Source organism: Eurypyga helias, unplaced genomic scaffold (assembly GCF_000690775.1).
Source record: "Eurypyga helias isolate BGI_N326 unplaced genomic scaffold, ASM69077v1 scaffold1674, whole genome shotgun sequence".
Classification (NCBI taxonomy): domain Eukaryota; kingdom Metazoa; phylum Chordata; class Aves; order Eurypygiformes; family Eurypygidae; genus Eurypyga; species Eurypyga helias.
In genome coordinates this window covers 50,917-73,857 of record NW_010246584.1, presented here as the reverse complement: position 1 = coordinate 73,857, position 22,941 = coordinate 50,917, and the positions used below count along the sequence as shown (strand labels likewise).

General features: G+C 35.8%; 1 protein-coding gene across 1 annotated transcript in view; it reads left to right on the top strand.

The window, feature by feature from the left end:
- Positions 1 to 9: 9 nt before the first annotated feature.
- ATG2B (autophagy related 2B) overlaps positions 10 to 22,941 on the top strand; it is a 44,978-nt gene continuing 22,046 nt past the window's right edge. Inside the window, exons 1-20 of the mRNA XM_010150437.1 lie at positions 10 to 171; positions 3,915 to 4,077; positions 5,932 to 6,084; positions 7,066 to 7,168; positions 8,661 to 8,823; positions 9,309 to 9,488; positions 12,435 to 12,535; positions 13,557 to 13,735; positions 14,382 to 14,536; positions 15,280 to 15,391; positions 15,549 to 15,810; positions 16,704 to 16,854; positions 17,359 to 17,451; positions 17,626 to 17,814; positions 18,366 to 18,639; positions 19,396 to 19,501; positions 20,620 to 20,812; positions 20,963 to 21,105; positions 22,066 to 22,223; positions 22,479 to 22,651. Of these exons, the coding sequence (XP_010148739.1) occupies positions 10 to 171; positions 3,915 to 4,077; positions 5,932 to 6,084; positions 7,066 to 7,168; positions 8,661 to 8,823; positions 9,309 to 9,488; positions 12,435 to 12,535; positions 13,557 to 13,735; positions 14,382 to 14,536; positions 15,280 to 15,391; positions 15,549 to 15,810; positions 16,704 to 16,854; positions 17,359 to 17,451; positions 17,626 to 17,814; positions 18,366 to 18,639; positions 19,396 to 19,501; positions 20,620 to 20,812; positions 20,963 to 21,105; positions 22,066 to 22,223; positions 22,479 to 22,651 (3,213 nt within the window). The remainder of the gene's footprint in view (positions 172 to 3,914; positions 4,078 to 5,931; positions 6,085 to 7,065; positions 7,169 to 8,660; positions 8,824 to 9,308; positions 9,489 to 12,434; positions 12,536 to 13,556; positions 13,736 to 14,381; positions 14,537 to 15,279; positions 15,392 to 15,548; positions 15,811 to 16,703; positions 16,855 to 17,358; positions 17,452 to 17,625; positions 17,815 to 18,365; positions 18,640 to 19,395; positions 19,502 to 20,619; positions 20,813 to 20,962; positions 21,106 to 22,065; positions 22,224 to 22,478; positions 22,652 to 22,941) is intronic.

The window sequence follows — 22,941 nt, the reverse complement described above, 5'->3', positions numbered from 1 at the left end:
GCAGCCGCCATGCCGTGGCCTTTCTCGGAGTCCATCAAGAAGAGGGCCTGCAGGTACCTGCTGCAGAGGTACCTGGGCCACTTCTTGCAGGAGAAGCTCAGCCTGGAGCAGCTCAGCCTGGATCTCTACCAGGGCACCGGCTCCTTGACGCAGGTCCCTCTGGATAAGTGGGTAAGAGATGTCGGCGCTTCACCCCCTCGGCGCCGGCTTCGTCTGAGGGACCAGCTGACTCCTTCCCCCCGGCTGCCACCCACTTTATTTTCAGTACCCAGCCTCCTGTGTGTAAAAGGTTACAGCCATGATTAGCATTTCACCCAGGGAACTCTTCTCTGATAAGCTAGCACTTAAAGATAAAAAAAACTCCTGGCCTTTTGTTATGCATATGTTTTTCTAACCACACTTTGGTTTCATTTTTAATTATGAGAAAGGAAACAAAAACTAAATGAAAAAATAAGGCAGTAGCTGCTGATATTTCAGGGAGAAGGAGCTAAGGTAGCCCAAACTGCTGGAAATTGTTGTGTAGTTGGGGAGGAGCGTATTTACTGACTACTGCTAGAGGTAATAAAGCAATCCCTGTTCCGTCTGTGCCTTGTCTTCATTTCTTGGGGGCATCTTGGTTCATTTTCTTGGGGGCATTTTGGTTCATTTCTTGGGGGCATCTTGGTTCATTTTCTTGGGGGCATCTTGGTTCATATTGACAGTGATTTGCTGAGCTTAGTCCGTGTAGATGACTCAAAATTGTCCCCTAGTCTTGCCGTGGTGAAAGTACTTGTGGATAGATGGAGAGCTGTGTTTGGCCGGAGTTTGCATAGCAGGTAGGCAGTCATGCTTTGAACCGACGGGAGCTTTTTTCAGTCCTGCTGTGTCTGTTTTTATATACGTGTGTGCGTGTACGCATGTGTCTGTACACACACCTCTCTGTACTTCCTACTGTAGTAATCCAAAGGCCTGTGTCCATGTTTGTGGTATTTTGGAAAGCTTCTTGGGTTAATTACCCACGTTACTGAATTATGCCAGCCAGTCAAGTGAGTCATGAGGACCCCTGAGCACCGCTGTGCATCAGTCTTTGACTTCCAGGGTAGCACAGTGGTGAACTAGGTACACGGGCCTAATTGCTTTACGAAGTACTTTCAAAACACATTTTTATTGTGTCCTGGTGTTAGGCCATGCTGGGTACAGTTTAAAACCATTTATGAGTATGCGATGTTTTCAAGAAATGCCTTTCCAGTTTTTTGTGTGAAAATGTATTTGAAAGTGGCAGTTTGCAGATCTGCTCAATGTCTTAGTGTGGGGTTTTTTACTTGCTTGTTTTCTTCTTTTCTGTTCTGGCTGTGTCTGCAGTTTGTTTTTGGTGGCAGGCAGTAAGGCAGTCTCGCTTTAATTGAATTATTATGCCCTCTAGTGGGTATCACAGCCCTCTTCGGTAGTCAAAGTGACATAATTTAAAATGTAAATACTCTGAAACAGCAGCAGTTGTGCACCAGAACTAAGTGAACAGTTGATAACGTATACACAGTGATTAAATGTATGTAGAATAATGCTTAGCTTATCTTGCCCACTTGTAGGTCAGCGTTTTTCTCTTTGGCTTGTAAACAATGACATGTTTGAGGTTCTCTGCACGTGACTCTCACGTATGACAGATCGCAAAAACAGATGTTGCGGAAGTACTACAGCTCTTTTTTTTTCACCCTAGTCATTGCAAGCTTGTTCTCTATGAATCACCAGCTTTGACTGTATTTTTACAGATTAATTTATCTGTTTTTGTGGATACTTCTGTTCACCTTAACGTTGCAGATGTTTTAGTCAACATTGTGCACGTTTATAGATCATAGAGATATGTAGGGGTACCTGAGCCTATTAATGTAACACCTTTGTACATGGGACCTGAGCAGTTTAGGAAAATCAGAATGTAATCCATGATTTTTGTGGTTGAATTTAATATACATCAAATAGTACTGTTGCAACTAATATTACTGTGATTTCCAGCTGGAGACTTTCAGTCAATAATGGGGGAACAAGTCCTGATGTAAAGACTGTGCTTCGGTTTTACCATGTCACTTGGAATGCTCTAATTGCAGCTTTCCAGGAACAACTGGCTTGTTTATGAAATATTTGAGCTATAAGAATATGTGATTTTTTTTTTCCAATAATAACAATTTTCTAATAGTACATTTCTATTTCAATATAATAAGGAATACATTATTTTATGTATTCCTATTATGAATATATGAAAACTAAAATACATTTGGTTTTGTTGCCATGTACCTTGGTAGCAAAAAGACATCTGAGTCAGATTTATTCAAAGAATGGTAACTACTTTACTTCCTGCTATAGTAAATTATTTTATAAAGGTTCAAGTAATTTAAATAAAACCGTGATATTTTCAAATGTAGTTTACATGTCAAATAATTATTTTTGACTTACCTTATGCTATTACCACATCTGCAATTCTTACATTTAATTCAAAATAAAGTTTTAATGTCACTGAATCCTAGTTGATTATTTGAATCTTGAATAATTTCCTGATAGAACTGTTTCAGGTTCTGCTTCTTTAAAGTTGGTGTCTTTTTCTGCTTGTTGAGTGGACTTTGAAACAGAAAATAGAAAAGCTGAACATACAAGCAAACAAAATTCTGAAAGCAAAGTTATTAAGAGCATAAGCAGAGCAACAAGTTAACATGATGGAAAAGTTGCACCTGGAGATGTAAGAATGAGAAATGTCATTTTCTGAAAACTTTTTTGTTTATTTTTATTTTTTAAATTATTCTGTGTAATTTGAACAACATTGTAAATATAATTAAAATGGAAAGCAACTTTTAAATCCTTATTTTTTTAAAAAAACTTTTGATCTCAAATTTATGCATTTTATCAGGAAAAATCAGTGGCCCTGTTCAACACAGGAAGGTCAAACCCACACTTTTTTTGCCAGTTGAAGATCATGTCCCAGGATTTCAACCAATCTGTAGTAGGGTCTAGTGTATATTGGAAAGTTGCACTCACCGAATTTGGTATGTGATTTAGATTGGTTTTTATCTTATTAAAGCTGCCTAGATAGTTCTTGTTCAGTAATTCAACTTTTAATTAAACTTTTGAATCCAGGCACAAACAGGATTTTAATATTTTTTAACATAAATGCAAAAAATGTTTTTGCTCTGTATGGGTGTAGGAAAGCTACATAGTGCAACAAGTGAGTGTTCTGGGGGTTGTGGGAAACTTAGAACTGGTAAGTTATTTCTTCAGAGCTGATGGTCCCTTCTTGTCATCAATTTCACTTACTCTGATACTGAGGGCAACTTGATTGTAGTTTTGTTTACAATGTCACTATAAAGGAATGGGTTAACAGATCAATTTCTGTAGAATATTGGTATGTGCACTGAGCTTTGATTTTAATTTAGTGCTAAATGTTGAACACATTAAAGTACAATTTGGAAATTGCAAGTATGTTATACTGCAAGAGATGATTATTTGGTTCTGTTGTTTCAGTGTCACAGAGAAATGTGTAATGAATATTACATTGAAATTATATGAAATTACATACTATTGCCAGAGAAACCAGGTACTTTTTGCATTGTTACTGTCAGCCTTGTTTTTAGGTTTCTTCAAGTATCGCTGGAGAAAGAATAGGTTAACTTGTGTCAGTATTATAGTCTTTATAACAGTGGAATAGCGGATTTTTTTGGGGTATAGCGCAAAAAATACAGGTCATACAGCTACCATAGGGAAATCTGCATTATGTTGAAAGCTAAGAAATTAATGTGAAACAAATTATGATGGAATTAAAATACTTTACAGTGGCCAGTTTACTGTTTTTCTGAGTGTAATTAATTTTTGGTAGTCTCAAAATATTTTGTTACACGCAAAATCGTGGATATGATTTTGGTTTTAATTATTTTTATTTTATTCTCTTCTTCTAGTGTCTTAATGAGATCCTGGAGTCTGCAGATGCACCTCTGGAAGTTACAGATGGATTTATCCAATCAATTTCTTTATCCGTTCCATGGGGGTCGTTGTTACAGGATAACTGTGCATTAGAAGTGAAAGGACTAGAGATGGTCTTCAGGCCCAGACCAAGGCTTGGTAGGCTTATTTTTTCATTTTCTAAAAGGAGGTTCTTCACAGTTTTTTCAGAGGCAAAAGGCTACACTTGCTTTAGTCAGTTTTTAGCCTTACTTAAAGTGCCATTTATTTTACATACTCTTTACAAGGAACTCTTGGGAGTTTGTGAGTCCGTTGTCCAGTGTTTCTCAATTGGTTGTTGTTGTGTTAAATAACTTACAACAGTAGGAACATTATAAATGTTGTATCTCTTCTTCCACGCTGTTTCAGACCTACTTAAATGAAAATAATGCTGTGTGGAAAGAAGTTTTTGCTAGCTGTTGTTTTGGGGTGTAGTATGCCAAGTGCTGTTAGTCAGCATTAGTAGCTGGCGATTAGGTGGCAGTAGGGTAACACAATGATGTAAGACTGTGAGGGGGGTTACAGTGAGGTTCTGGTTTGCTTTGGCAACTTTAAGGTAAAAGATGCATCATCTTGTATATTTGGAGAACAACTAATACATTTTAATTTCTATCACAGTCTGAATTAATGACTTTTAAGTATTCCAGATACTTATTACCTTTGATTATAATGCTGAGAGGATTGTCTGAGCCCTTCTAGCTTGTCTGTATGAATCTCTATGAATCTAGCTGATCTGGGTTAGACTGTCCTGGTGACAAATTTTCACTGACTGACAAACCTCCATAAATTCTGTTAAGAAGTGTTGTTATAGTGTATGTGGGACATTTAGTGCGTTTTTAGTGTGTGGAAAATTTTGATTGAATATGTGAAGGATTTTAATTTGTTTTCCTTTTTATAGTATAGAGAAGATGGAAGAAAATGTTTCTTTAAATGAATCATAAAGAAGAGAAAAAAATATGTAAACTCTATTTTCCATCTTTTGCAAGTTACCTTAAGTAACTTACTTATATATACTCTGCATTTCCTTCTTATGTATTTAACTGAAACTAAATGTTGAACTGTCTTCTTCCTGATGTAAGATTATTACTTTGAAAAAATTATAGTATTAGGAGGAAGCTTTATTTATTCACTTGCATCCGTTGTCTTTGATCTTCAGAGGTTTATAATACAGTAGGAAAAAACCCATGATGCTAGTTACCCACTCTTCTATAGGCACATGGATGTTTCCAGACCCGAATGCTAAGCTGGGATGTTTTGCCTGTTTAACGTGTTTGCATTTGTGCTAGTTTACTTTTGTTTGCCTGTACTAGAGTGTTATAGTTGAGTTTGATTAACTTTTCTTACCAAATCTTATAGTGTTTGTTCACAATGGGCCTGGCACTAGTTGATAGGGATGCACTGTCAATTAAGTTAATCTGGATGCCAAAAAACATGTTCAGTTTAACATGTGTTCTCAGGTTTTCTCAGTGTTCTACTTAGGATGTCAGGCCTCTGTTAGACATTTAAATCATGTTCTAATATGCTAAGATAACATCTTAAACACTGGTTAGTCTTTCCCCATCTAGATATGTTTCAAATGGAATAAGAAATCTTGAAATAATAAAAACCCTCAAAAGTTACTTCCTTGATTTAATTTGCCAATTATGCCTGCAAATCATACCAATATAATAAAAGCACTTCAGAAATTATTCACTTAATCCAATACTGAAGATTGGTTACACTAAATCCTGGTTTCATCTTGTTTATATTGAGTTTTCAAATGCAAGAATCTTCCTAATGTAATCTATAGTACATTAATGTAATTTTAATGTGGTGACGTGTATAAGAGAGATTGTAACTACATTTGTTTTCAGGTATGACTTCTTATTAAGCTGTTGAAACTCTTTCCTGGATGTGCCCTATGTATTATTTTGTTTTGCCTTTATTGTTTCAAAATGTTTACAATCAAATTTATTGACTTCTCTTACTCCACAGCATCAGGGTCTGAGCCTATGTATTGGTCAAGTTTTATGACCAGTAGTATGCAGCTTGCAAAAGAGTGTCTTAGCCAAAAATTGACAGATGAACAAGGAGAAGGGTCCCAGCCTTTTGAAGGACTTGAGAAATTTGCAGAAACTATTGAAACAGGTATGGATTAATTACTGAGATCTGAATGAACATCTGAGATTAAATCAGTCTATGTTGTGTCTTGGTTTTACAAAATGGCATCTCATTTGCCATAACTTGTCTCACAAATTTTCACTTGTTAACATTGCTTGTAAAATTTAAACAGGAAGGCAGGACAATTGATCTTGTTTCTGAAGAGGGAGAATTAAAAGCCCATTTATGTAATAAAATATGTTTATACCTTCTTCAGTGAACAGAATGAAGCCTGCTTCAGGGCAAATTGGTGTTTACACCAGAACAAATCCACCTAAATACGTGCTTGGGTGATTGGTGAGATGCCTTAGTTTTGGAGGTATCATTTCAATTCATACACAGACTTAGATTGTTAGTAGTGATGCTGTTGATGGAAAAATAATGTTTTTTCAGCTGTCTTTACACCACGCTGACCTGTTTTCACATACATATCTCAATAATCACACGATGTTTTTTGAAGTTCTTTAGAAAACTGTTTGTTTGTGTTTTTTTTTTTTTTTAAGTGGAAGAAACTAAGGGCTTATGACCACATTATGTGGTGGAGAACCTAGTGCTGAAATGTCTGAGCTAAGGGAAACATTTAAAATCAGATCAAGAAATAGAAGCATTCAGCCAAAGTAGTGTAGTGTTGTAGCAATGTTTAGGGCACCGTACACAATGAATGAAGCTAGTACTTTATTTGAGGATCATCCGCACTGAGCCATGGGACGACTTGTTTTGAGTTGTCACTTGCTCAAATATGCATGCATTAAAGGTCCATTGCATGGTATGCAATATTGCACATTTAATAGGAGTTTACATTGTCACTTGTTGGCTTGCTACATTATTAAATGCAATTGATTATTTTCACTGATATAAGTATTGAGAACTTAAACAAAATGAAAGACTATTTAAAATTGGTTATAAAAGTCATTGTTGAATAACTTGACTTAAATGCTTGCATGGTATCTTTTTGTTTTCTCATTTCAGTTCTAAGAAGAGTGAAAGTTACCTTTTTAGACACTGTTTTGCGAATAGAACATGTGCCGGAAAACTCTAAAAGTGGAACTGCCCTTGAAATCAGAATTGAAAGGTAGATTTAAAAAAAAAAATCTGTTGTTTCTTTTTTTCTAAGGTACTTTTTGCCATTTCCTGTACACTTTATTTTACCCGTGCACACACATTCTTAATATACAGCTAGACACTAGCTCCTGAGCACGTTTTTAACACCAGTAAGCATTTTTCCACTTGCCTTCCTCTTAACATTTTTAAGGTAAAGATATTTAACCATCACATTAGAAGAGTTTTGGCTTTTTAAAGGTAATGAGCACTTCCATAGTTAATGAACATCTGAGAAATGGTATTCAGCGGTCGATGGATATGTGTTGGCAAATCAGCCCATATCTTCAGTATGGAAAAGGAACTGACTTGAGCTGGACACTTTTCAGAAAGATCTTTTCAGAAAGAAAGATACAGTTCTGAAAAAAAAAATAAGCTGGAAGATTTTGGGTCCTCTGTAAGTTTTCAGGAGAGCCCACATGTATTCTGTAATTACTGTGAACTTGCATACTGTACATATTCTTGAAGTTCTGGGTTTTTTTTACCTATGGGATAGTGTAATCATACTTTCCTGCAAAGTATTGAAATCATTACCAAGGTTTTGATGTTTGATACATTTTATTTATGGAAAGATAGGTGTATTTTTCTACTGTAAATTCTTTTATGTGGAGGCTTGCATCTTTTTTTAAGGAGTCTACTGTTTATACTGTCTCTCAGTATTATGATGTAAGAAATTAAATTAAACATTAAATTTCACAGAAAAATTTCACAGAAATTTTACAGGATTGGAGCATATTTTCTCAATTTTCAACTTTGATTTTGGCAGAGTGTTACTTTCAAGTAGTACTTTTAGCCAACAGAAAAATATTAGATGGTGATTTTTAAAAATTCAGATTCTGAGGTGAGGATGGTGTGTATTTTAAAGGAAACCTATGTATGGAAGTGTTACGCAGACTCCTTCACTTTGTAGTCACATTAGGCGTAAGTGCTAAGATAATACACTAGGATATGTTCACACTGGAAGCATGTCACAATTGTCCTGTAGAAAATTTAAGATACGCACCCATTCCTAGAGGGTGGTGGTTTCTCCCTTCGTGACAGTGGCATTGTAAATAGCATGAAGAGAGAGCTCAACTACAAACTTAGAAGCTAAATTGCACAATAAAGGTGTGCTGGTTTTGGCTGGGATAGAGTTCATTTTGTTCATGGTAGCTAGTGTGAGGCTATGTTTTGGATTTGTGCTGAGAAGAATATTGACAACATACTAATGTTTTTATTTGTTACCAAGCAATGTTTACATTAAGCCAAAGGCTCTTTCAGTTTCTCGTCCTGCACCTGTGTTCTTATCTCAGCCCACAAGTTTTCTTACCCTTTTCCTCCAATTCTCTCTCCCATCCTACTGGGGGAGGGGGAAGGTGAGTGAGCAGCTGTGTGGTGATTAGTTGCTGACTGGGGTTAAACCATGACAAAAAGGTAACAATTGGGATGCACCTACCATCTTTATTTCCTTTCTGTTTTTCTCCTAGAACTATGTACTGTGATGAAACTGCAGATGAGTGCTCTGGTATTAATGTGCATCAGCCCACAGCTTTTGCTCACAAGTTACTGCAGCTCTCAGGTGTCTCTGTCTTCTGGGATGAGTTTCCTGCATCAGCAAAGTCCTCCCCAGTGTGTTCAGCTACCCAGCTGGTAAAATTGAATACATTATATAAGAATGTAAATTGATAAAAGGATAGAATATATTGTGACGCTAATATATTGGATTAATCCTGAAGGATATAGGAGATGAACTTTTACTTCAATCTGCGTTCAATAAGTTTCATAATCACTTAATGTTGATTTTGAGACGGGGGAATGAAATAAGAGATTTTAGGACCGAGTAAAATTTAGGATTGTACTGGTATCTGGTTGCAACTTTAATAAGTAGAAGTCCTCTGCAATTCACTGTTCTGTGGAAACTCTTTTTGCGGAGGCCTAATGTTTCCCATTAAATATGCCATGTTTCTTTCACAGTTACCAATACATGTTTTTATTGCCATGGTCACATTTACATTTGTGTAAAATGATCTTTTCTGTGATAAGCTTATTTGAAATGCTTGCTTGCTTTGTGTTTGTCTGTTTTTCTTTGTAAGAAATGGGATACATTCTTACTCCTTTCTCTGTAATGTTTTAAGGCAACTGAACCAAAGCTTTCACCTAGCTGGAATCCAAAAATCATTTATGAGCCACATCCGCAACTAACAAGAAACTTGCCAGAAATTACTCCTTCTGACCCTGTACAGATCAGTAAGCTGACTGGTAGAATGGAGTTGAGCCTAACATTAAAGCAAAATGAAGTACTTCCTGGAGCTAAGGTTAGTCATGCTTTCCTGGTCTTTAATTAAAGTAATAGTTATGTAGGATTTCATTTTTTCTACTGCATACAGAAAATGATGAGATTCTCAAGGGGACAGAGTCCTCTTAGTTTTGCTGCAGATTGTCTGCATTCAAAACCAATATACATGTCTAATAAGACATCTTTACCATGGCCAGACAAGTCAATGGCACACTGAAATCTGTTGAAGGAGAACTCCTGTATGTTAGAGACTGTATTTATGTATTGAAATAACTGGAGAAAATTGTTTCGTTTTCATGAAACTCCTGTTGCTATTTGTTTATCCTTTTTTCTTGTAGTTCTATGACTGACTTTGCCTGCACATGTGTGGAATGTTTAACTGGTTGATTAAAATCACTTTCATTTTAAAAGGGTATAATATACTTCAACAGTTACAAGTAAACCTTAAATGATTATTTAGGTTACAGCATTGCAGCATTATAAAACTAACACAAACATTTCTACTTCTAGGATATTAAAATTTAATAGTAAATCAAAGAATAATGCCATGTTTAAATGCTGCTAGTTAAAATATTTTGTTTGACTTTTACATAAAGATACAGGAAGCAAAGTAGTTGAAAATTGTCTCAAATTTTAAAATTGGCTATTGACCTGTCTTGTACAGTGTACTGTATTCTACAGAAAGCACCAAGTTTATACTACAGTACATAAGTTGCTTTTGTCCAGTAATTTCTAGTCAATCTTTATAACTTTTCTTGTTTAGGCAGTTGAGTTCTTGAAAAGTGAAATAACATACTTTGTGAAATAGAAATATGCTGGCTTATTTCAAGTGTAAATAGTTAATGCAGTTAACACATTTAAATTAACTGATGTCCAGGTATTTCAAAAGATCAAAGATTTTCCACTTTTATATCATTAGATGTATTATTAGATTGTCAGAATTAAAACATCAAGGGCAGAGTTGAGAGTAATTTTTGTTTTATAGGAGATGTTCAGTATAATAGAATGCAGAGCAGGTTGGCTTGAGTACAGGCAACCACTATTGGTATGTTTAACAGGAACATCTGAACGAGTGAGCAGATGCAGTATTACATGACAGAATTAAAGAAGGACCAGTTTTTTGCATTATCAGGTAGCGTTCATGCAGGTTGGAAGGAACATAGACACAGTATATTACTTGGTCTAGGTAAAATTCCTTCTTTTACTTTCAACTCTTTCCAGAGGATGGAAAAAATAGTAAGAAGTAGTATACAAAACTAAATCATTTATTTTCCCTGCTTAGTTAAATGTTCCTTTAAGGTCTTTATGAGCAAAAGTATATTTTCATATAAATGCATTCCATTGCATGCCTATTTTTTGTTTTGTTTTGTTTTTTCCTCATGAGTGTGGTAGGTTGACCTTGGCTGGCTGTCATACACCCATCCAGCTGCTCTCACTTGTACTCCTCAACAGGACAGGGGGAGAGCATGTGATGAAAAAGCTCATAGATTGAGATAAAGACAGGGACACCACTTATCAACTATTGTCATGGGCACAACAAACTCAAGTTAGGGAAAGTTAATTGAATTTATTGCCAATTAGAATGGTGTTGGATGATGAGAAACAAACTAAACCACCTTCCCCTCACCCATTTTTTTCCCTAGGCTCCACTTCACTTTGTCATTCACAGCTCCTCTGCCTCCTCTCCACCTTGAGCAGTGCAGTGGGGATGGGGAATTGAGGGGCTGCAGCCAGTTTATTTCAGTTGTGCTCAGCTGCTTTTTCCTACTCATGCATTTCCCTTACTCCAGTGCCCTTAGGTTGTAGTCTTTCACAAACTGCTTTATTGTTTGCCCTCCAGTAGGCTACAGTCCAGCAGGATAAACCTGCGCCCACGTGTCTTCCTTGAGCTGCAGTTGCTGACAGGAGAACCTGCTGCTGTGTGGGCTCCTCTCCATGGGCTGCAGCATGTACCAGGAGATTCTTCCTGTGTAGGCCCTCCACAGGCTACGGCTTCCTTCAGGGCACATCTACCTGCTGCAGTGTGGGTTTCTGCTCTGGTGTGATCTCTTCGACAGGCTGCGGAGGAATATCTGCTCTGGCACCTGGAGCATCTTTTCCCCCTCCTTCCCTGCCTTTAGTGTTTGCAGGACTGTTTCTCTTGCTGTTTTTTTCCTCATCGCCCATGCAGCAATTTGTCCTTTCTGAAGTAAGTTTTCACAGAGGCACCACCAGCTTTGCTGATGGGCTGAGCTGTGTCCTGAGCTGGGTCTGCTGCCGGGCTGGCTGTTAGCAGCTGTGCGCAGTGTGGGGCAGACCCTGACCTCTTAGCACAGAGGCTGCCCCTGCAGCATAGCCTGCTGCCATCACCTTGCCACCTACGCCCAATACAATGAGTAACAATCATGAATGGACCAACATCTGGGAGTAGGGGTTTGTAGAACTAAAATATAAATCTGTACACGTCCTTAAGATAATTCTAGCTGAGCTGCTCTCAAGAGAAGTGGCTTGCTTTGTTGTATACTGTATCAAACCAATTAGACTTCTTTAAGTATCCCACTCTTTATGAAGAAAGCATGTGAATTTATTTATCTGTATACTGAAAAGAAGTCTGGAAGAGAACCTTTACAGCCTGTAAGGTGCTTACTTCAGTATTTTATAATTAGTACATAATAATACTAACTTTATATTGTTGATTACTTCTGGAAATATTAAAGAAGCAAAAAACCTACTTGAATTTTCCTGTTAGGCTATTGTGTATTTATTTTAAGCTAATAAATTGTCAGCGACACACCTGTGTTTATGCTGCCAGGCTACAGATTGGAAGCAATACACAATTTCTAGCTGTTATTGCGTAGAAGTTGAAGATACTGCTGGAATGGCTGTATCCTTTACAGCATCAACATCTATTGTCAAAACAGTTGATTCAAGACTTTTAAGGAAAAATTCCTTAAGGGTTCTTGAAAGTGTTCTTTCTTTTTTTTAGTTGGATGTAGATGGACAAATAGACTCTGTACATCTATTTCTGTCACCAAGGCAGGTGCATCTTCTGTTGGACATGGTAGCAGCTATTGCTGGACCAGGCAAGTGAACATTCTGTAAATGTTAAATGTGTGTTACGGTGGACAAAAGATAAACTCTGTAAGATAAACAAGTTTCCTCAGTGGAAAAAAATGAAATTAATTTCTATCTGATATTAAAAAAATGTTTTGTAGGACTATGAGCAGTGTATTGACTTCAGTTGAAAATAGTACATGCTGTTAATGAAAATCTAGGTAACACATAAGGCTTGACAAATGACTATATAGTAGGACAAAAGATGGAAAAATGGTAAGTGGAGAAAATCAGGTGGGCAGAACAGTTTTGGTTCTTGTAGCTTATGTTTAACGAGAGGGGTTTAGCAGTCTGGTTTCTTCTCTGTCCTATGCACAGGCACAGAAAATGTACAACAGACAGTATAGAGTGAATTTGTCCATATTTGCTAAGTAATTAAGAGCAGTATTTCGACTACTGCAGTAGGAGGATGAAGGTGTTTTGGTTTGTTCTGCGCATACCCCCCAGTCTACCTAATGTAACAACACTTATTATTAGGATGATAATCTTCTTTTTGAAAAGATTTTTCATGTCCTGGATAGATACTTAATATTCTTCTAATGATACTGATACATTTGTTGTACTGGACTTGTTCATTGTTTTTGGATAAATGGAAAAGCATTACATATAGTTTCTCATATGAGTCCTCTTCAAACCTGAAATTTTAATAATTCCTTAATAGTAAAACCTTAAAGAGATTGTGGTCTTAGTCCCTAAAGCTGACTGAGAAGAGAAATACGTGCTGATATATGTGAATACATTTGCATATATGACCTTCAAATATTTTCTTCAGATTTAAAATTAATGAATTCTAGGGAGAGAGTCAGCTGTTTTGAACAAGTAAAATCTTCAAAACAATAAAATGCGTGTATATATACTTCTGATAGGCAACAGGTATGTACATATATGTACAACAACATCAGTTAATTTTCAGATTCAGATTTGAATTTTCTTTGTCACACTGGAAAGGAAATTACAGTGGGCTTTCTGTCCTTTTTTTTCTGAATCCAGAGAGCCTAAGCAGGATAGAATTGTCAAGTAAAGATAGGAAGAACCGGCCAATGCAACAGGAAGATGAATATCGGATTCAGATGGAGTTGAAACGTTACTTAAGAAAAGAGTCTTTATCTGCAGGAGCATCATCCGAACAAAGCTTCTATGAGACGGAGAGTGCCAGAACGCCTTCTAGTCGTGGCAAGTATAAAAGATGATGCAGCATAGCAAATAACCTGTTGTTAAGATCTATAAATTGACTGCTCATCTTTTAATCTTACTAGTTTAAGTATCAAAAGAACTTTGACATAGAATAATTGTATGCTATTTTACTGTTGAATACAAAATTTGGGTATCAGGCTAGGCTTGATTCAGTATTCCATTGAAACTGTTCAGTAATCTGTGTTACTGTGGAACAAAAGGCACGGCTGAGGAGATGAAATGCAGAATAATAGTTGCACTGCCGTGATATTCATATTTTTATTTGAATAATTCTCTTATTTTTAATGTGAAAATACGGACTTTGATTTGTCAAAAGGAGAGAATTTGTAGAATTTATGCCAACTTTCATATGAAAATGGAACATTTAACTGGTTTGCATTTATCAGTTGTTTTGCCTTTTTTAAAAATAATCTCTGTCCATAGATACTACTTGTCTCAGTGTCAAGAGAACTTGGAACTTATGTAAATTGTATATTTAGGTGGTTATTCTGTCTAGCATTTAGACTTATGAACTTACAAATACATTTCTGTTAAAAGTAAAGTGTTCTATTTATTTATCTATTTATTTATTTTTTTTTTTTTAATTATTATAAAATCATTCTTTCCTGTCTGTGGTTCTTACTAGAAGAAGAAGTTTTCTTCTCAATGGCTGAAATGGACATGTCTCACAGCCTTTCCTCCCTTCCACCTCTTGGAGACCCTCCAACCATGGATCTGGACTTGTCTTTGAGCAGTACATATACAACTACACCAGCAGGATCTCCGCTGAGCACCACAGTGGTATAGTGTTGACTACATTTAAAAACTGCCTGAAATTCACACTTCTGTCTCGCTGTTGTACAAATACTCTTCAGTATTCTTTTCTTTTGAACATAGTCTTCAAGAACTATTGCAAAATTCTAGGACAATTGAGAATGTTTAGAGCTGATATTGCTTTTCTGCTACGGAAATTGTGTTTGAAAGTTTCCCATCTGTTTGGCTACCAAGACAGGAAATGGAATGTATTTGTTTTCAAATGCATTGAAGTTTATATAGAACATACTATGATTTATTTTCTTTTTAATAACTGCATGTTTGCCGTCTGGGTTTTACTTCAATATTGACTACACAAGCAATTACAATAAAAAGTAGAAAATCATTGTATTACTTTATTTCTCAAGCAACATAAAAATTGTGTTGTTGCTACCACCATCTTTCCCAAACTGTTATGTAATGTTTTGCTTAATGAAAGCCATGGAGAACAGTTGTGCTTTTTACGAGAAACAGGAGAATATATGCTCACGGAGAGAGCAAGTTTAGCTTTAGAAAATGTGTGGGTGTAGATGATCATAGGATTAGAAAGCATGGCCCAAAGTAAAGCGTATCTACATAGTTTAGTTGAACACGAATATGCCATGAAATGGCATGCTGTTGATGGTTTATGCATGTATTTTTTTTCTGTTCCTTTACCTTATTATTTATGTTTGATCTGAATGTCTAACATCTATTTGTCAAATTTAAAATCATATATATTTTTGTTTTAGCTTCAACCAACTTGGGGTGATTTTCTTGATCGTAACAAACAAGAACTACAACCTCCAAAAGGTTCTTCACTTACAGCCAACATGGTTCACCAGACTTCCTTAAGAAGAACATGTAAGCAAAAATGCTGTCTTGCCTTCTGCTCCCTAGATAATTCTGGAAATTAATTGTTATGCAGCAACTTGGTAAAAAGAAATGAAAATCAAAAGTAAGATGATTTTATAAATGTGTTATTGCTGAAAAATTACGTGAACTTAATTTTGTATTTCAGCTATTCCATCCAGATCTGTTTCTGTGGATGAATCCAGACCTGAGCTTCTTTTTAGACTGGCAGTTGGAACTTTCTCAGTGTCTGTACTTCATATTGACCCTTTACCCCCACCTGAAAGTTCACTGAACCTTAACCCATTGACACCAATGGCTCGGGATTTCTTTACCCGAATAGAAAAGATTGAGCCAGTTAAGTTTTCGAGAGAAGATTTTCTGTCCTTCCGAGAAGTATTTGCAGAAGCTTGTTCTCATGATCACCTTAGGTATAACTTTGATTATTAATAAATATAATTAACAAAATATCTTTTAAGTAAAGTTGAATAAATTAAGCTTATTTCCATAGGAATTGTGCCACTTAAATATTTGAATTGCATTAGAGTGTTAATTTCAAAGTAGCCTGGAATTTTGATACCTGTTGTCCAAGACTGGTCTTTATTTAATGAAAAAAAGAAGAGAAGTGCATAAACACTAAAATCAACCTAGCTCTTTTCAGCAATACATGAATTAAACTAGGTATGTTTCTACCACAGAAATCTAGACAGTCAAAAATCATGAAGCAAATTATTTCTTTAAGAGTAGCACTATTTTACAGGGCCATTCTTTATTCTAGTATAGGGATCTCTGCTTGAAGGAGCTTAGGGTTTTGTTTAGTACAAAATACTGTATCGATAGGGACAAAAAATAAGTGTGAGCAAAATCTTAAAGTTTATCAACAGTCTTTTTTTCCAAAAATGTTCACTGTCCCTATGCAGTTTATGAAGTAAAATATTTAAAAGTGTATATATATATTTTCTTACCTTGTTCATGTAATTTAGGCTTCCTGAGGTGTTTGACTTTATCATTTTCTATATAAGGTTGTTAGATTCCCAGCTTTATGGGAATTGCCCCTTAGGTTAGATGTTTAAAGTGATCTTTAAATATTTCTCTACACCGACCATTGAACATGCAGCGTAAATGATCTCCACTGTCTTTGTTGTTAAAGCTATAATCTGTTAAAATTAGATTTTCTTATTCATATTTTTGAAGAAATTATGTCAGTTTAAATGGGTTTTTTTTAGGTATAGTACTGATCCTTTTTTGCATACTTAAATCTTGACCTTGCATGATTTTTATTGTTTTATGCTACTGTCTGTAATTCATAATTTTCATAATTCAGATTTATAGGTACTGGCATCAAAGTGTCTTATGAACAAAGACAAAGGACTGCCTCTCGCAGTTTTAGTACTGATTTGTCCATTGGGGATATGGAGTTCCTGGAATGCCTTTTTTCTACTGACTCTCATTCCATTCAGCCTCACTACACAGAGGTATGTAAAAAATACAGAGAGTTCCATAGAAAAGAAATTTTAATTGTACAGCAGAGTGCCAGAATTTTAAAATGGTTGTAATTTTTTTTTTTAATGTTAGGGTTTTCAGATGCAACTTGTTTTTCAGTTGAAGGTCAGATACTGAACCAGACTGCTGTCATACCTGACAGGGATAGCATTAAGTAGCCAAATCTTGCTCCTTCTCTTTCACATATGTTTACCACAGTTTGGGAATGAGAGTAAATGTTTTCCAAAAACTAATTGATGGAGTTGAGCAATGCAAATGTTTCTTTGAGTGATGATTATTTTTCCAGCTCTTTTCATGGTCAGAGACATACAATAAAATGGCTAAGTGTATTGAGTAAGAGGTTGGGCTGGGGCTCTGTTTGATTTGAATGTAGGGTTACCTTCTGTCTACTCTAGGTAAAATGTCATTAATATCTTTCCCTGTGGCAACTCTTTCCTCCATATCTATTGAGTGTTTATGACTCTTCTATTCTAAAGCTGCTGACATTTCACTCTGAAGAAGGAAATGATTCTCATGCTATGCCATGCCTTCAGCTGCATTATAAACATTCGGATAACAGAGGACCTCAGGTAAGGTGGGAGATTAAAACCACTAAGTTTCTCTATAATAGCCTTTGTCTAATTTTGTTAATTTTAACAGAAAGGTATCTTTCTTGTAAAGCAGAGTCCATAACTCTCAGTTACTACAATTTATTTCACTCTGTTGTTTTTAAGGATTTTAGTGCCTTTTCTCTTTCTTTTCAGGGTAGTCAAGGGAGACTCAGTTCTGTTCCACAGAAAGCGGACTTACAAATAAAGTTAAATCCAGTGTTTTGTGAGCTGGATATTAGTATTGTAGACAGATTAAATTCCTTACTTCAACCACAGAAACTAACTTCAGTGGAGATGATGGCATCTCACATGTATGCGTCTTACAACAAGCACATCAATCTGGTAAGTTAAAAGTGAAACTGATGAATAAACTTGCTTCTTTTTTTTTTTTTTTTTTCCCCAGGAGGAAGGCAGGATGGCACTAAGCCAGAGAGTGCTAATTCTGATTGATTTCTGGTGGTTGATGGTTTTTGTCTGTCTTTGTGTTGGTGGGTTGTTTTTGGGTTTTTTTTTTGGTTGGTTTTTTTACTTCTGATACAGAACAGTAACCGTCTGACGCAGATGCTCATTGTAGATTCAGTGACTGCATGCTTGATAACAGATCTAAAGACAGTGGTAGCTGCTTCACAAACTATGTACATTGTCAGCTTCTTGAAGCAAGGACAACTGGGCAAAGAAGAGGAATCTTGACTGACTTTTTATGATATTCTATTTTAAGTATCTATGAGTAATAATAATTGGTGCTAATGTGCGTTTTGTGTGGCATATGAAAAATTAGTCTTTTTCATTTTTAGATTTTACATCATCAAAAGCTTTACCCCTAGTCACTTCTAGTGCTATTTTATCTAATTTACATTCTCTCTCTACCCCACCCCCCTTACTTTGTTTTTCAGCATAAAGCATTTACTGAAGTTTTTCTGGATGATTCACATACTCCTACAAACTGTAGAGTTTCAGTTCAAGTCACTGCCCCAGCCTTAAATCTCTCTGTTCGCTTCCCAATACCTGATCTGCGGTCAGATCAGGAAAGAGGACCGTGGTTTAAGAAATCACTTCAGAAGGAGATTCTTCATCTTGAATTTACAGACATGGAATTTAAAACTGAGTTTATAGGAGGGTCAACTCCAGAACAAGTTAAATTAGAAATAACGTTTAAAGAGCTAACTGGTAAGAATGTTAAGATTATGTTTAAATATTGTTTTTTATTTTCCCAGCTATTACGTAGTTGAGACAAAGGTCCTTTCATATGGATTAACACAGGGAGTGTCTTTCTGCCTGAATTTTGGAGCATATACCTCTGCTGCAGTTCAGTGTTCTGTACTAAATATCAGGATAAGTCAAAATAACATTCCTAGTAGGAGAGGCTAATGTATGCAGGTGTAGTGCTTACATTCTGTTTTTTGAAATCCGAGCTAGTATTTCTGTCATTTTCTGTTGCATTGTTATACCAGTTTGTGTCAGTGTAGGGTAAGTTTTGTAGATCTGTAGGGGGTTACTACAGCTATGCAAGTTGGGAATCTCAAGTCTAGTCTTGAAGTGAATGATATCCTAAATAACAGCCACTGAGAAAAATTTAATACTTTTATGCCTCTAATATCTTTCAAAGTAATAAATCTGTGAGGCTGGTTTATATTTGCAACCTCCTCTGCTGATTTGTCATTCCATGTACTTTTCAAGGCTGTGACATAAGGTAGTGATTCTATAAATGTAGATGCAGAGATAACTATGCATTAGAAGCATCTGGTTTTCTAGATATTGGTATCTGGAAGGTAATATTAAATAACTTTTGTTTCTAGAAATTTTTTAACTTTTGGAGGAAAAGATGACAAAATTTGCATAAGTACCTTAGTAATAGCACTGATAAGTTAGCCTTTTGGACTCCCATTCCTTTGTTGAGTTTTAAAAAAATCTTTTTCTATTCAGGTTCGTTTGAAGAAGATAATGCAGAAGCACCAATAAAATTTTTTAAAGTGTCTGGTGGCATAGATGGAGATATGACATCATCAACAGACAATTTTGACTGGCCTCGGTAAAATAATGTTTTAATTTTTCATGCCGCTTGTTTGGATTTTATGAAGCACTGTTATTTTTGTAATTTTTGCAGACTGCCTGTGTGGTAAATTGTTTAAAATAATTTGCAAAGAAAGAACATACAGCTATTGAAAAGAACCCAAGAAGTTATAAAAAACCCCAAACCTTCTCCATTTATAATAATGCCAGAAGGTTTTAATATGTAATGGTTTCTGGGTAGACTTGAGTAAATTTCAGTGAAAGTTGAGAGATCGTTTAGAGACTTGAAACTTTCTCCTATCTTTGGGTTAGGATTTTTTTTTTGGCGCTTTACCTTTTCTCCTACTTTTACATTCATGACTGAATACCAGCCTGTCGTGGTTTAACTTCGGCTAGCAAAATACCACGAAGCCGCTCTCACAAATCCCAACAAAAAAAAAAATTCAGTTGAATTTTGTCTCAAAATATTAATATAAGCTGGTACAAAATTGTAACAACAATAAGGATAATTATATTGTGACTGAATTACTGCAGCTGATATCACATGTAAGGCAATACAGTACTTCGGAGTTACTGAACAGAAGGACCTAACAGCTCTAGCCTCTAAAAAGATGTTTAAAGACACAGTTGTAGATTTGCCACATACTTTTCTTTTTTATTTTTTTGCCACAAAACGTAGTGGCTTTCTGACAGCAAGTTGACATTTTTTTCAGCATGGTTTTCTTTTATAGTGGTACAAATAATTTTTTCTGAGTGTATATGTAGTACACTATGTCATGTAGCAGAGGACCTTTTAGTAGCTGTTGATAGTCTTAATGATACAAACATTATTGTGGGAGGCCACTAAGGTTTTCTTAGTTCACATAATGGTCACCTGATGGAGTTGAAAAAAGCAGTCAGTAACCTTTTCACCTGATGATTCTTTTTCTATGTCCATTTGTACCTATAAGTTTGATGTTTTTCTTAATGGTATCACTTTGTCTAATATATTATTGTCTAATAAAAAAAAAAATCTGGTCTTTGAGCTATTTAGTCTATGTGTATTTAACTGCTAGCTTGTAGAGCTAGGGGTAATGTGACTGCTTCAATACGAAAATTGCAGGCATCTCTAATGTCTTGTTCTGCATAACTTGTCAGGATTGTATTGAAAATAAATCCTCTGGCTGTGCACTCTATTCTGGAAAGGATAGCAGCTGAGGAGGAGGAAGGAGAGAATAACTTTCAAGAGGAAGAAGAAGGAGGGTCTCATTCTTTGAAGGATGTCTGTGATATTAGAAGACCAGAGCCTTCTCCTTTTTCTTCTCGTAGGGTTATGTTCGAAAATGAAGAGGTACTGTAAGATTTTGATACTGTTTTGTGCTTGTAGTAGAAAAAATTAGTATTTTCTCACTACTTTATATGCATGGTTTGGCTTCCAGATTTGTGCGTGTGTGGTTTTTTTTTTTTCTTAACTTGATTTGTGCTTTTTTTGTTCTTTCAGATGGTGATGCCAGGAGATGTAGCTGAAATGACTGAGTTTCAGGATAAAACAATTAGCAATTCTCATTATGTACTGGAACTCATGTTACCAAATATTCACTTAACATTACCAAACAAAAGCTTTTATGAAAAACTTTACAATAGGCAAGTATGAGAATTGTTTTGCTTGGTTATTGTCCTGTACTTTTAGTTCTGTATTCACTGTTGATAAAAACAATTGAATGAGCAGCTACAGCATGAATTAATCTGTGTAGTTTTCTAAGTATATAAAATACTATATGCCACGGAATTGTATCTCTGATGGATGCCATAGCAACCAGCTGCTAAAAGGTGTTTGGCAGATTTTGTGAACAAAAGGAAAAGTTAAATAGTCTTTTGCTTTCAGAGAATACTTTGTTCAGGTCTCTGTTTGCAATGTTTCGCTTTGCTCTAATCTTTCTGAATTTCCCATATAAATAGATCATTGTATTTCAAAAATGGCTGCATTCAATTTTATTCTTTGATTTTTATTCAGTGATTCTCCATCTAAAAATTAAGAGTCCACAGGGCAGGTACGGGAACAAACCCCTAATAACCCAGTTTTATAAGCCTCAGAGGCTTACCAAACTGTAGAAAAGTGAACCCAACTTTCAGATAGATGTTCAGCCTTTATTTGTGTTAGTTTTCTGTCTGAAAACCAAAGAAGTACAACTAGATTACATCAACATAAAGATATATGGATCTGGTTTAGCCTCTGATAGGCATTACTTTACATCCGAAATATTTTTTCCCTTCCAAAGCGTCACGGCTTAGCCTTTCATTGGATATCCTGTTGGTGTACTTCTGTACTGAATGTAACATATATCTTTACCCCGGCAGACAGAGACTTGCTTGCAGTCAAAAGAACTAATGTTTCCTGCCACTTTGCTTGAAAATTGATGTGACCAAAATAGGGTTTTGTCACCGCGCCCTCCCCTCCCCCCAACCTGCTGAGCTAATATGCAGCTACTAATTATTTATGAAATCTGAAATCTGTTCTGTGAAGTCTACAAAGGAAATACTGCTTGACTGACCTTATATTAAGTGGGAATATATTTTGTGTAACGATAATGTATTCCTTCCTAGGATCAGCAATGATTTATTGTTGTGGGAACCCACAGCTCCATCTCCTGTAGAAACATTTGAAAACCTTTCTTACGGTGTTGGACTATCTGTGGCCAGCCAACTCATCAACACTTTCAGTAAAGACAGCTTTAGTCAATTTAAATCTGCAGTTCATTATGGTAATGCACTTAATAAATCATCTAGAACTATAATGATTCAAAAGCATAATTGGCTGAAGTGATTAAGCTGGTAGTGGAAAGAATTTGCAAATTTATAAGAAAGTATTTACTAAACCAAAAAGAAAAAATGTAGATTACTGTTGTAATTAAGTAAATTAAGTGTGAAATTTAATCACATTACCAATGGGAAAACAATGAGTTATTGAGAGATGTGTACTAGCCAGTGAGTTAGTTGTTTTTAATTTTGTCTGTTAGATGATGAGAGTGGATCTGAGGAAGAAACACTACAGTATTATTCTGCCGTTGATCCAAACTATCGTTCACGCAGAAGGAAAAAGCTTGACTCTCAGAATAAGAACTCGCAAAGCTTTCTGTCTGTTCTGCTAAACGTGACACATGGATTAGTGTCAATATTCACAGATGTAAAGGTGAGACACGGCTGGAAAAACTTGGTCTGTTTTGGCTGTGAGATCCCTTTCATGCTGTATGTACTATTCTTGGAAGGAACAAGTGTTTTTAACAGTAATTCTGTATTCTTCATACTGTTGTACTACTAGTAGACAGTAATGCAATGTAGTGTTTTAGCAATTCGGTTTACTGTGCTTCACATGCACATAGGGAAATGCAAGCAGGAAAACAGTATTGGTAGCAAATGTTCTGTTAGTTTAGACTGTCTAACTGCAGTAAACTCAGCAAGCAATAATTTTATAATGTCTGT